General features: G+C 39.1%; 1 protein-coding gene across 7 annotated transcripts in view; it reads right to left on the bottom strand.

The window, feature by feature from the left end:
- Positions 1 to 14,880, bottom strand: part of DCUN1D4 (defective in cullin neddylation 1 domain containing 4) — a 63,565-nt gene that overhangs the window by 22,699 nt on the left and 25,986 nt on the right. For all 7 annotated transcript variants that reach the window (XM_045532992.1, XM_045532994.1, XM_045532996.1 and 4 more), the window contains 3 exons: positions 13,792 to 13,906; positions 10,665 to 10,756; positions 3,119 to 3,189 (listed from right to left, as the gene is read on the bottom strand). In XM_045532992.1, the coding sequence (XP_045388948.1) occupies positions 3,119 to 3,189; positions 10,665 to 10,756; positions 13,792 to 13,906 (278 nt within the window). The remainder of the gene's footprint in view (positions 1 to 3,118; positions 3,190 to 10,664; positions 10,757 to 13,791; positions 13,907 to 14,880) is intronic.

The following is a 14,880-nucleotide window of genomic DNA, read 5'->3' as shown; positions in this document are numbered from 1 at the left end:
AAAGGAAAGTATGTCAGTCCTAAAAAGGTAAAGAAGAGGGACAGGGCCTTCTTAGGACTATCCTGCCACTCTGCAAGGCTGGTTAGCTCTGGACAGTCATATTCACACACAAGGGACACCCAAGTCCCAAGTGAGGGATCAGGTAGACACTGTTGATATCTCCCCATTTGTTGTTACTGGAAACAGGCAATGGGTGGAACTACTTGTTTCTGTAATATAGTTGGCCAAGGACTAAGGATACTCCACATTTGGCAGTTAATTTGATCTCTTTACATAGAGCCTAGGGCTTCATTTCAGCTACCTGGAAGAACTATCTACAAACCATCAAACCACCATCCATGAGGCAAACAGGGTCAGATGGTGGTGGTGGTGGTAAAAGGAACCATGATAATATAAAACATGAAATATTAGGTAAGAAGTCATTTAGAAATCATTTTTAATCAGTCTCCAATGATTTAATTAGCTTTCGAGAGCCAACATATACATTAATAACTCCAGAACAAGAGCATTTAGGAGATTCAGATTTGCTCTTTTATCTGTTTGCCAATAAGCTAGTTTGCAGACTAAAAATCTCTAGCTTTGTCAAATTTATATCTAGAAGATTAATGAAAAGTTTTCATTAGTGAAAACTTTATGCGTTTTCCACTTTAGAAATTAACTTCCATGAAAACCTTCTAAATTTCCAGGATCTTTCATCACACAAATTTTTTTTAAAGTCACTAGGTTTTTTAGATTTAAAAAAAATTTAGACTACTAGGTATATTACTAGAACTGATTAGTAATGATTGTTAAAAAGATTAAAATGATTGTTAAACACGTTAAAAATGGTGACTTAGAGACCAATGGGCTACTAAGAAGAATTTCCCAAAAAGAAGGGGTTACATGTTCTTCAAATTATTCATACATCAGTGGATTTTCTCCTAATTCCTCAGGTTTCTTGGATTTCTGACTCCTGTATCAATTTACCTAGGTGAATGAACCCACATCTTCTAATGCAAACTAGGTATGTTCTTAAACTACATCTCTACTCAACCTTCTGTTAGAAAGGTTAAAAATTCCACATAAACACTTAGCTTGAAACATGGTTAAAGAGCCGAAGCAGATAGTTGCTATAGGAAATTTTACACAAAACAGACTTTCTTAACTAATAAGGAAGCTAAGTACTTAAAGAATTTTGCACGTATCTTGGGAAATAAAAGTAGACTTGAATTTCAGAAGCCTGCTTAAATTCCACAAGCTAAAAATATCAGGCAAGGTGAGGAGGGTTTTAAATACTTTTAAGGTGCTTACTCATCAATGCAGACAAGGCTTTAAAACATCACCGCTCGTTTTTCAAATGCTAATATCTCTGAAACTGGAATGCATCCACAATTGAAGGCGCATCAGAATTCATTTAGCAACATTTTTTCTTTCTTAGTGATGATATAAAATAATACAACTTCTACTGGTGGCACCTTGGAACTGAATGAAGTACATTCAGTAATAAATACTTGGAATAATATTCTGAATTGGCCTTTTAGTCTTCAACATGATTCACCATTTTGAGACTACTTCTACTCCTACAAAAATAGAGTTCTAAAGGTCTCATAACTGCCCAAAAAAGAATGACAATAATAGCTATCTTTCATTGAGTTCGGGTGCTTGGGGGAGAGGCCTTTGCGGAGCTGTGCCTCCCTTTCTTTTTCAGGAAGAATCCACATCAGCGCTCCCCTCCCCGCAGCCCTGTCTGCCTCTGAGAGTAAATGCTCGGCTAATCCCTCACATACCTGCAGCCTGACCTTTGTCTCCCGATCTTCTCACTCCCACTGGGGCCTGGGCCCTGCTGCCTGCTTATCTGATCACAGGCTGATTACCGTCTTCTGGGTAGACCCTCTAGAGCCACTCTCAAGCCCAACTCACTTCCCCTCTGATTAAGCTGTTCAGAAAACACTCTGCCAAGCTTGGCTGGGCTCCCATCAGAAAACATCCTTCTTAAAGTCAGTGAAAATGGTCTTTTCCTACGTCTGTGGCCCAGTCCATGGACTTGGTGGGGCAAAATACAATGGTCCCAGATGTCTCCAAACCTTTGCACCAAGTTGAGCAATTATCAAAATATTAATACCTGAACTGGAACACATTAAAGTAAAAAACCACAAGACAAAAATCCATGTAATGAGTGAAAGACATTCCAAAGGCTCTTTAGAAAATTTAAAGCATTACTGGCAAAACAGGTAATAACTGGGGTGGTGGACAACACAGGCACAGAAATGGTAAGGGTAAAAAAAGTTTTAAGAAAACATGTGAAGTCTCAATTCCTAATTTTCTTTCAAAGCATGACACATATGAATGGGCACCAGATGTCTTGGAAACAGTTTGAATGAAGCTGATGATCTCTTGAGATCTCTTCCAGATCATAAATTCATTTAATATTTAGGACATATTTGTTAAATTGGAGGCTAATGTAATATTAAACTGCATAGTTAATGAGCCAGCGCATGTGTCTGAGCATAATTTTTCATTTTTAGTGTAAGGGAGATGATGTGGGATCAAGAAAAAAATATTTAACAATAACATGCTGTGAATTAGGCAAAAATAATTAAGCATATAAAATAACTCTAATTTTTAAAAGGAAATACTTAGGGCTTTTACACTAAAAAGCAATCACTTTCTAAGCTAAAATCAGGAAGTAAAAGATCTGTGAAAAATTCTTGATAATTACAACCTACTCAAAATCCTCATGAACAACTGTTCAAAGTCCTGGACTGACTCTCCATGGGGCTGAAACAACCAGGGAGAGGGACAGAAACACACAGCACAAAGCATGGTCCCCCAGTTTATCTATTGTTATGGGTCTATGTGCCCACAGTCCTTTTTAAACACCTAGCTTAATTACTTAATTATGTACCTTTTAGAAACGAGGAATTAAACGAGAGAAAAAAATGGCTATAGTTATACCATATCACTTACAAGAAAAAAATCTGCTTACAAATCAAACTAGAATTGGAACTTACTTCTTATGCTGCCTCATAAAAACTAACATACCATTACTTTTTTTATTATTGCTTTATTTACCAAGGGACAAAGATTAGAGTAAGAAAAATAACTAACTGATTTACCCAACTCTGTAAGCTAGACTTACATTTTCGGGTTCAACACCAATGTCTTCACAAAATTTCTCCATGCCTTCAGGACCTACAACATCATCAGTACCTGCAAAATACAATTTTATATAAATCTGAGTATGCAGTCAGATATACTACTACCATTATAATACATTATACTGTCATCAAATGAGACTTAAAGGCCGTAACTCCTTTTGGAAGAAAAAAAATCCAAGTATAAACTGAAAAACATTCTAGAATTTCAGTTATATCTTTAAAGGATTCCACTTTGTATAATCATTTAAATCAATTTAACATGATGTCTTTTAATCTTTGGAATATGGTACATATATAAAGCTACCTGAGTTCAATTCCTGGTCTTTAAAAGTAGCTTAACACTCTACTCTTATTTGGATAATAATTTTAATACATATAATAATTTTTGGAAATATAGCAAAGAACCACATAATATTCTCCATAAAATTAACTGGGAATTAATGTGCTTACTTTACACAGGAAAACATCAAGCAGTGGTTCTGTTCTTGATAAAGGCAGTTAGGCCCCCTTTTCCACTCTAGAGTTAGCTCTGTTTCTTCTGGAAAGTAGTGTCCCCATGTTCCAACCCTACTGTAGCTCCCATTCATCCTGCAACCACTGCAATTTGTTTTTTTCCTGCTCCTAGCTCTCCACTGAAACTCCGTTTGCCAAGGTCTCCAATAACCCACTAACTGTTAAATCCAACAGACACATTTAATCTTATTTGACCTCTGTGATATCTGAAAATTTGAAGCAGTTCTTTACAAAACTGTTTCTTCCCACAGCTTCTGAAAGCACCCTCTCTAATCTGGTTTTCCTCCTTCCTCTCCCTCTTTTAGCTTCTTTATGGGTTTCTTTGCTTCTCCCAACTTGTTAAATTTGATGTGCAAAGTGGCAACCTTAAGCCTCCTCTCATCCATTCTACACACTCTCCCTAGGAAATTCCACCATACTGGAGGTTTCAGGCCCTACCAGGTCTCTTTCCAGCCCACACTCTCCCCATTCCTTTTGGGCTACCTGCCACATCACCATCCAGCAGCCCCACCTCCTGTTCACTTCCATAACTGAACTCGTCCTCTGCCCCAAACCTACTCCTCCTGTGTTTCTCATTTTCAAACACCACCTCACGAAAACTGAGCCAAACATCTCTCACACCGAGCCTGCTGTCTCAACTGGCAGCATCCCCAGAAGCAGGAACCTGGGCATCACCCTGTATTCCCCTCACTTCCTCCACACCTGATTTCACACCCAGTCAGTATTTCTTCATTGCACCTCTCCTGCACTGCCCTGGTTCAGGCTTCATTCTCTCGACTACTACAGCAGTCTCCTGAGGATCTCCCAATCCAGAGCCCTCCCTGACCCATCCTGCACACAGCCACCTAACGGGTCCATCTCAAACACAAATCCCAGCTGGCTTAACATCCTTCGATGGCTCCCAGCTGCCTAAAGAAAAAGTCCAAATAAGGTTCTCTATGCTCTAGCGCCTCCCTTCCTCTTTGGTCCTATATCTTTCTACCTCTAAAACAAATTTCTCAGAAATAAATGAGTAGATATTGCAGAATGAATAAAAATTAAGGTCCAGAAACACCTACCACATCCTGACACACCCAACAGCATACCACTCTGCTGCACCTCAGCCCATCTTCCTCTCATCCCCTCTCTCCTCTCTCCCCCATTTCCCTGTGAACTCGTTCAGCCTTTAAGACTGAGACCAGACAGGCGGTCCTCCCAATCTCCCCACCTGCAGAGGCCGGGTCAGGCAGTCCCCTGTGACCACATGCAATGCTAGGAACAGTTCTCGTACATGTAGCTCACTGAGTTGAAAATCCCAGCTCATCTGTTTTCATAAGCTCAAGAGCTATTTTACTCTTCTTACAAGCTCAGTATGCTACCTGGCATAGAGTAGTTGCCCAATAAAAGTTCACTGAATGAATGAATAAATGAATGAATGAATACCAGCATACAGGAATCACCTACCCACCGTCCCCCCCATAGCCTCTAGCCTCAGCACGTCACCAAGCCCAGCAATCCACCATCTCAACATTGTCTCAGTTTCATTCAGATAACATTTACTAGGCATGTCCTGGAGCTATGCCCTGTGGTAGCTGCTTGGGGTACAAAGATGAGTAAGGCATGGTCCCTGCCCTCCATGAAGGGAGACAAAGCACAGCAGTAACTTCAACACACAGCAATAACTGGACGACAATGGTGGTTGCTCTGATAAAGGAGGAACATTAAAATCGCCTGGAGCTCCTGCCGTAAAAGTCTTATGTCACTTCTCCCCTGCAAATCCTTGGCTCCTCTAAAGCCCAAAGTCAGGCCCTTCCTCATAATCTGGCCAAAGCAAATACTTTTTTCCATGCCATTATTTTCCTTTTAATCACAAATGTGCTATTTTGTTTAAAAATGTTTTGCTTCATATATTCAAATCTATTACCTTTTTCTGAGATTTTCTTTTTTTCCCATTTTATATTTTTCTATATATTCCTAATTTTCTTATCTTGATTACTGGGAGAAAAATCAGATAAAAGTTTATCTAATTTCAGGTTTTTCTGTACATTAATATATGAACATGATATAAAGTTTCACTTGGAAGTAAAAAATGTAAATGTTTAAAAAGCAAAGTTTTCCCCCTAACTCCTCCCTACTGCCCAGAGACAACCATTTATGAAAGAGCTTCTTCATGTCCTCTTCCCCAAATAAGCGATCTATCGCATTCTACGGAGAATATATTCACATTTATTTGGCATTTCTAAGTTTGCCCAGGCAGTTCTCTTTGCTTTCCAGGCAATAATTTAATCACATCATCTTCAATGAACGATCCTTTTTGTCTCTTCCTTCCCAGTATTCATGCCCCGTTTCTTCCTTTTGTCTAATAGCAGTGGCTACTTTTACTTCCAAAACAGCAGCAAGTAAGAATAATGAGAGTGGGCATTCTTATCTCATTTTTGACTCAAATGGAAATACATTTAGCATTTAATAATTTGATATTTCGCCAGCTTTGGGTTTGAGAGTGCATATATCCACATGTGTGCACTCATGTATTTATTACACACACTACATATAAACCCATTCACATGGTAAATATTAATAATTCAAATGGAGAAGATATAGAGTAAACTAAAGCAAAAAAAAAGAAAGCTTCCTTCTCCCTTTCTTTACCAGTTAGGCATGTATCCTCCTGGATCTTTTTGCTATGTATTTACGTATGGGCAAATATACACCGAAATGCAGCTTTTAAATTTGTTTATCTACAAACGTGGGTTGATGCTGTACCTGCAATTCTACACCTTGTTCTCTCCACAGACTGTGTCTGGCAATCTTCCTGTGACAGCACCTATACATCTACCTGATTCTTGTCAGCTAATACATTTTACATTACTCCACTATACGTACGAGCATGTGCATGTTTATATATCACAGTTCTTTCCATCATTCCACTACTGTCAAATATTTAGGCTGTGAAATTACAGAATAATTATTCTGATAAGGAAATATTCATCCTATTTTGCTAAAAGGTTCTGTTTCTAGGAACAGATGCTTTTTTGGCATCTATTGAGATGACTGTTGGGAGGTGGTTGCACATAGCACTGGGGAAAAATTGTATATAATTCTTCTAAAATTCCTCTCTCTTTGCTTTGAATTTTAAAAAGCTCTTTCCCTGCGACCTGTTCCTGAGCCTTCCAAGCTGCCTGCATCCCTTTCCTTTGCACACGGCTCGGGCGTCTCCCGCCAGCTCTCCTTCAGGCTCGCTCCAACCCGGCCAGGCCCCTCTGTCCACATTCATTACAAAGATGGTGACTCTCCCTTTACTCGCCTGTGTGCCACACTGGAAAATGAACCCTGAGCACGGTGCTTCTGCCGACTGTACCCTAGAGCCTGGCACGTAGTGAGTCTTCAACAAAGGTCTGCTGAGGTACACTGTGCAGTGGCTATGTAAATTGGCCATGTTTTTTCTTTTTTCCCAATTTTATGCAGTGTCATTACATTACTTACATATACATATGTCTACATGTTTTAAAAGAGCAAAATTTTAGAGTATGATTTGCAATGGCATGATTCTGTCAAAAGCAACATATTTTATTCAAAATATGTTAAAATATAGTTTGCCAATGAACATTATTTAAAAGCTACCCATAATCCTGCCACCTAATGTTTTCTTTTAAACTCATTATCTTTCCCATGCACACATTTAAATCTAGTTGTAATCATATGGTACATGATGATTTTGGCTGTATTTTACACTAAAATACAGTGGATTTACCTGTGGCATTTATGGATTCACCTGTAGAATTAAGGTAATAACCTCTATCAAATAAGCTAACAAATACCCCACACTGCCGGCTAACACAAAGTGGGCTTGAAGTGGGGTTTGAGAGGTGTGGTTTTAAAAAAATTTTATCTAAAATAATAAGCTATAAAATGGCCTAGGTGACGAAATACTCCAAGTACATCTGGAAAGGCAGATACACTAACGATTTAGAAAAACGTGGTCGCCCCACTTTCCCTGCCACCTTAAGCAGGGACCCCTAAACTAAACATATTTGACCTTTTCATGATGACAGCCCAAGGCCCTCACACTGGCTTCCATAATTACAGCACATTGCATCACTGAGGCAAATGGGGCCCACGTGGTCACCTTAGTAGTTTTTAACATCTCTTCCTTAGCTGTCAGAACACTGTCACTTTTTGCAACTGTACATGCCTGCCTCGGTTTTTGGTACACCAAAAAACAATTCTGCCATAGAATTTAATTCGAAATACAGACTAAAGGTCTCAAGCCAGGGCTTGTAGAACTATTACAACTTATGGATGTGAGCTTTAGTGTAACCCTGTAAAATCAGTGTCGGCAGTGTGTATTTGGCTTAATTCCTTATTCTTAGACATATTTCAGAAAGTGGAGGTTATCAGACAAATTATTTATGTTGACTGGTTATTTTCATTCTAATGAAAAGAAATGAGACTCCAGTTTCAGGGAGAGGACTACACACTGTTTCCCCCAACCCCACCCACCCCAGCCAGTCCTTTCTTCAGTCACAGAGAGCTACAGCACCAAGGAACAAAAGGCAAGCCCGTAACTACAGAGTGCAGGAGGAGGAGCCCCTAATGAGGGCGGTGTTATGTATTACATTTCTGGGAGTCAGCAACTGAGCTGATAGGGATTTAAAAGGTGAGAAGCTGCATCCTAGAATGTACAAAGGAGGGTTGGGGTTAACAGCCAGGCAGGAACTTGGAGGAGCTGGGCTCAGACTGCAGGAGCCATGGAAAGCGGAGGGGGCAAGGTACAAAGTGGAAATGAGAATTCTGGAAAGCACTGAAGGTCCATCCATGTGAAACCACTGCACCACCAGGGCCCTGCCACCCCTCCACTCCACACCAGATTAAAGTGAGGGAGTCAGCGTTTATCCTTAGCCCAAACCAGCTGGCTCTCTCTACGGAAAATGAACACAGCCTGGGTGTTAAAGCCCTTCTCATGCTAGTGCCTGGGGGCCTGGGGCCCCACAGCCTCTCCCACAGACTCGTCCTCCACCACCACCTGTCACCCGTCACCCCAGTTCTTCTCACAATTCATTTTTCTTGAGGAACACTGACCTAGAGTTTTGCTTCATGTGGTTGGGGTATTCAAAGTGAAAATAGGTGCCAACAAGAGCTTTCAGTTACTCCTGAATGTCGAGCCATTTTTCCTACTGATGAGATATAGGACAAGCAGGGGTGGGATGGGGGGGGACACAACCAAAGGGGAGGTATAAAAATAGGATAGCCACCTGCTCACAAACTTCTTAAAGGGAGGAATTATAAGGAACCACTCAGCAGGGATTCCAAGGAACCTAAATAATGTGGCTTAATCTTTATTCCCAAAATGTCACCTTTCTGCAGTCAGAGAACAGCAAAGAAGAAGAAAAATTGTGCCTTGCTTTCTTTTTAAAGAAAACAGAAGTGTGGCTTATACCATGGAAAAATTTATGTTTGCTTATAAAGGAAGGCACGCAAAAAAATCCGAATAGCTATGCTGTGATGGTGGGATTAAGTGTACCTTTTCTTTGCTTAAAATTTCTTCTTTATAATACATTTTCACAACAATAAATGTGAATCAATATAGGAAAACAAGTGATCTTCATAATCAAAGTGATACAAATGTGAGAAAACTTCATTCATTCAGTATCCATTTACTAAACACCTGGTAAAGGGCCAATCCCTTTTACTAGGAATACAAAAGGTTTCCAAGAGATTCATGTTCTAAGGCAATAAACATGAAAACAGATAAATTCTAATACCATATAAGTGTTCGCACTAGTGTCCACAGTCTGTGAACAAAATCCAGCTCAAACTAATTAAAGCAACGAAGAATTCACTAGAAAGATATTGGAGTAGCTCACAGAAACCTAAAGAAGAACTATAGGAATAAGGACTGCATCAGTCTGAAAATCCCTGAAAGATCTGTCCCACTGGCCTGGCCTGAGGTACCTGCCAGCAGCCTGGACCAATCTCTGTGGCCAAAAGGGACAAGGATCTTATCAGAAAAGGGTAGGGTGGGGGCAGGGCACAAACAGCCCATACGGGGAAAGCCTCGTTATGATACCAATAAAAGGGGATCAAAACAAGTTATGAGCACTATCCTATGGGAGTATAAAGAAGGCTACTGAGCTAATTAAGGAGTTAAAGATGTACAGAGCATGTCAGATGGAGAAGTGGAGAGAAGCATTCCAGGCAAAAGGACGGTGAGTTAGTTGTTTTTTATCCTGTAGGTAGCAGGGATTTTTTTAGTAGAGGAAGGGGGAGAGATTATTAGGGAATAACACACATGATCTGTTCTGTTTATTTTTTTTTTTTAAAGTAAGACAACAGGGGCACATGGAACCTGGTCTGGAGCAGAGACTGATGACAAGAAAGTTGGTTTGAAGGTTGTTGGAAAGTCAAGTTGATAGGTTATGAAAGGGCCTGAAATAAGGGGGGGAAGAAGAAACATGAAAGAGCCTTCAGCTCAAACTTGTCTGAAAATTTTTTTCTCTTTTTACACCATACACAGCCACAATAACAAGTCCTAGACTGCAGTATTATATTATCCAACCAATTATAGTAAGTTGCAAAATGGAGACTAAATTTAAGACATTTTAAATGACAAAACAAACATTTTCTGCCAAATGATCTTTCCAAACAAGAGACACTTAATATAAAGAAATATCCACTGCACTACATAAGGGTTCAAAGCAGCAAAGCTATTTTAACTTCTGTGCTTAAACCAAATAATCACCCATTATCAGCATTCTAAATAGGTTTCTTAGCAATCCAAAGTATTTCTCCCAAGTGCATTTCATCTTTTCAGTTCCCTTCTAGCGTTCTGAATTCTTGGCTTAGCTGCTGGCTATAAATAGGACATTTAGTGATTTGTTTCAACTATGTCCCTCCCTCCCCCCTCTCTCCAACAGGGACATACACACACACACACCCCAAATTTGAAAAGCACACATTTTCTAAATTCTTTAATCTCCTCTAAGGTATTACTTATGTTATAAGGATTAATTTTAGATGACATAAATGATCACCTACCTGCATATTCATAGAACCATTCTAAGCACCTCTTACTTGAAAAGCCTTCTTCTTCAGTCTTTATTCTAGTTGAATCATATTTTCTATACATGCTAGAAATTGAAGAAGCAGTTTTGAGTTATTTAAAGATACTGAGTTCTTTTAAGCAGCAGATAATTTTTACTCTTTTATCCAAACGAGACATCCATTCAATCAGTATTTTAAGTATATTTTAAACATTTTATTTCCCACATTTGAAGGCTTCAGCTTTTATAACTACAGTGTTTAAACACAGTCACCCATAATATAGAATTAAATGACAAGCACTTAATACAAGTTTTTCTCTGATTAACAAATAATCAGTAAAAACTGAATAGAACAGGTACTTGATATACTCCCTTCTACCTCACTAGCCAGAACTCACTACAAAACGATAGTGTAATACAGCAAGAAACATCTCAGGTGTACTCTCCAATTAATGATCCTAAAAATCACTCGTGTCTCTCCATTAAGTTCTCCTGACTTTTGTGTCTTACAAGTTAGGTTGGTCACAGAGCACAATCTAAGGAAGAATCTGTCAATATCAGACAACTCAAGAGACCATTAAGCAAATAAAAAGAAGCATCAAATCATGTCCAAGCTTCCAGGAAGAAAATCAACTCAGGTGTAAGGTTGATGAGAGAAAGTCCCTTGGATGGTTTCTTGATTAGTGTAACCTTAAAAACCTCAGGAGAGAGAAGTAAAGAGAACCCAGCTTCTGCTTTATCGTCTAACTCTAGCCTTGTGGACACACCCAGCATAAGCTGCAGAAGCAAGTCGGAGCACAGAGGCCTCCTCCTGCCAGTCTGTGACGGTCCACAGAACTCCTTATTTCATCATAACCAGGGGCTGAGCACGGAGATGCTCCCCACACGGGGAGCAGAGATACAGTAACTTTAAAATAATGATTTGGATACAAAACCTGAGTATACACATTTTTATATCCCTTATTTATATATAAATTACCCAGTTATGTATATAAGCAGTTAATAAATACAGTTTTTATTTATACAGTATATAAGATCTAACATAAATCATATACAGTCATCCCTCAGTATACTCGGGGGACTGGTTCTAGAACGCTCCTGTACTCAAATCCACTCACGTTCAAGTCCCCCAGTTGGCCCTTAGGAGCCGCATGCACACAAAGTCAGCACCTCACCAAGACCAGATTTTCGATCCACATTTTGGTTGGAGAAAAGCCCGCATGTAAGTGGAACTTCACAGTTCAAACCTGTGTTGTTCGAGGGTCAGCTGTTTAACTCTTTTTTACCAAACACTTATTCATGACCTAGACATTCACCAGATTATCAGTATATACCTCTGATTAGAGACTCTGGGTTAGAACACCAAAAAAAGAACATGGTTGTAGGGTGCTAAATGACTCAAACTGCTAACCACCAGTTTTGTATTTCTTCCGTAAAAGGTAGCCTTACCACCTGAAAACAAAGGTGGATACTGGCCAAGGGTTCAAACCGATATGCTCCAATCCTGGGCTTAGACATTTCTATCTCAGCTCAAAGCCCGTAATTGGTCCATAGCCTGGAGAACTATGTGTGACACTAAAATATTTGAATTTAAAAATACTCTACATAAAAAAAAGGACCAAGACCATACAATGGACTATCATTCACAAATGAAAGGTGCAAAATACTGACATATATGCTATTACATGATGAGCCGCAAAAACATCAGGCTAAGTGAAAAAAGCAAGACACAAAGACCATTTATATGAAATGTCCATAAAAGGCCAACCTGTAGAGACAGAGTGGATTGGTGGTTGCCTGGGGCTGGGAGTGGGAACAGAGAATGACCGATCGGGCATCAGGGATCTGAGTGGGATGATGAGAATGTTTTAAAACTGGTTTGTAGAGACAGTTTGAACAACTCAGTTAACTTCATAAAAATCACTGAACTGTACGCTTAAAATGGACGAACCTTATAGTATGTAAATAAAGTTGTTGAAAAAACATAAAAACAAGAATGAAACTCAAACTACAATTTGACTGCCAGTTCTTAGTCTGGCTTTCTCATAGTAAATTATATTAGACTGTGGTGAAAAAACAGTAAGTGCTATGTAGTCACAAAATGCTATGTGGTTATTACAATTTGACAACTTCCTGATAATAACATTCACACCACCCAGAAAGTATCAAGCAACTTGGCCTCTTAAAGTTGAAAAATCACTGGCCTAAAGACTGCTGGTGATTATCTTCTAAATCACTACTACCTTCTTTCAGATAATATTCATTTGAGATATAAACAGTGACATTATGTTGACATTTTTAGAGTCCATCTCTCTATCCCTCCAACTGAGTTGTAGTATATGAAGAATTACAGCAAGAAAGCAACAGAAAATCTCATCTAAACCCCCGGATTTATAGACGTGAAAATTCAGGGCCATTAGTGAAATGACCCACAGAGCCAGAATGGGAAAGACAGAAAAAGGCGGGAAAGATCAGACTATGATATCTGTTCACTATTGTCTAAAAAAAAAAAAAAAAAAAAAAAAAAGGAAGTAAAAGTACAGCACTTAAAATCAGGGTGAAACAAAGATGCCTAAAATAAATCTAACAGGCTTTTGGAGTTATCAAAATTAACAGTTCACTCATCTGAAAGAGAAGTGGTTTCAACAGTCTTGTTTTTCACAGTTTCTATCAAATTCTCACTCCTCTGAGGATAACCTCAGCTCAGCTGGTACTCTGGGCAGGTGTGGAGCAGGGCAGGCAGCTCTCTCCAGCCCTGCGGCTCAGGTGAGCGAGTGAGACCTTCTTAAAGAACAGAGACCAATTCTGCGGAACAGGCGCAGACAGCAAGGCTTTTAAAGGGAAGAAAAAAATCAACTCTACCCCAGTTTTGGTGGATCAATGGATTAAGATAAAACTTTGATTTTTAAGAACTCAAATTACCTAATTTATTTTTATGTTCTATAAACCCAGACATAAAATAAGTATCATTAAATAACTACACTTTGAAAGATCACCTGGCAGAACCAAAACAATATTCCAGTTGGCATCTGCACGCTTAGAAGACCCACACTGGATCAGGCAGAAACGTGCATCTTCGACACACGTGTCATTGATTTTCATCTACTGTCCCTGGGCCATACCTATCATGTCTACTTTTCTTGGCAGATAAATCATCTCCAGAGGCAGGTCTTCTCTTTTTCCTTGGTGGCATCACTTTACTAAAGCAGTCTGAAGAGGTGCAAGACCGCAGACTTCCTACAAAACAAACGCAAACAGCACAAAATTAAGGTATACCACATTGTAACACTTCCAAAGAATATTATTGCTAAATTACAGATTTTCATGGCTTGTATTGTAAAAGGCTTAGCCGTTATCTGTAAATGCTATAAAAACAGAAAATGGTTTTTAGTTCCTCTTTGAAAAAATGTTGTAGTCAGGAAATAAACCTAGCAATGACACACAAATAATACTTCCCACCAACCCAAATCCCACCAAAAATAGAAGTTATCACAATTTCAATTTACTCTCCAAAAACACTAATATAAATCATCTAAGCTTTCTGCTTCTCTTACATGTCCATGCCCTCCAAAAGGAATTGCACTGCTACCTCATTTCTGTACTTTGTGAGGCAAGGGCAGCTCAGCCAGTGACCTTGACTCTAAAATCATATAAGCACATCAGTCCCAACACTCTTAAGCTTCAAGGGATATGTGGTTTAAAAAAAAAAAAAAAAAAAAAGCAGGATTTGGATTTTTGGAGCAGAAGTCTGATATGACCTTGAACAAAATTTCCACAGTAATTTTCTTTTGTTTCTGCCACTTGAAGAAGATTCTGCCATTTCCAGTCAGGAAGCGTACTTTCACTTGGTAAAAGACATTAAAATGTAGTAACAACAGACTATAATAACAACATCATCAAGCATTTATTGAGACCTTACTGTGAGCCAGGCCCTGTTCTGAACACTTGCACGTACTAACTCACGTAAGCTCACAGCAAGCCGAGGAAGAAATAATCTCAATTGCCTTACGCAGATAAGAAAACAGAGGCAGAGAGAGGTTAGGTAAGTGGTAAAACTGAGATTTAAACCCAGGTAGTCTCACTTGACTGTCTTAAACTATTATAAATTACAAGACAATTATAAGACAATTAAAATACGCCATCTTGGCACAAGTGCCATCAGATATTATGTAATTTGGTTCCCACAATAACCCTGAACAACAGACAAGGCA

Source organism: Lemur catta, chromosome 19 (assembly GCF_020740605.2).
Source record: "Lemur catta isolate mLemCat1 chromosome 19, mLemCat1.pri, whole genome shotgun sequence".
Lineage (NCBI taxonomy): Eukaryota > Metazoa > Chordata > Mammalia > Primates > Lemuridae > Lemur > Lemur catta.
Note: the sequence above shows the minus strand (reverse complement) of the source record. Positions and strands in the feature narration are given on the sequence as shown.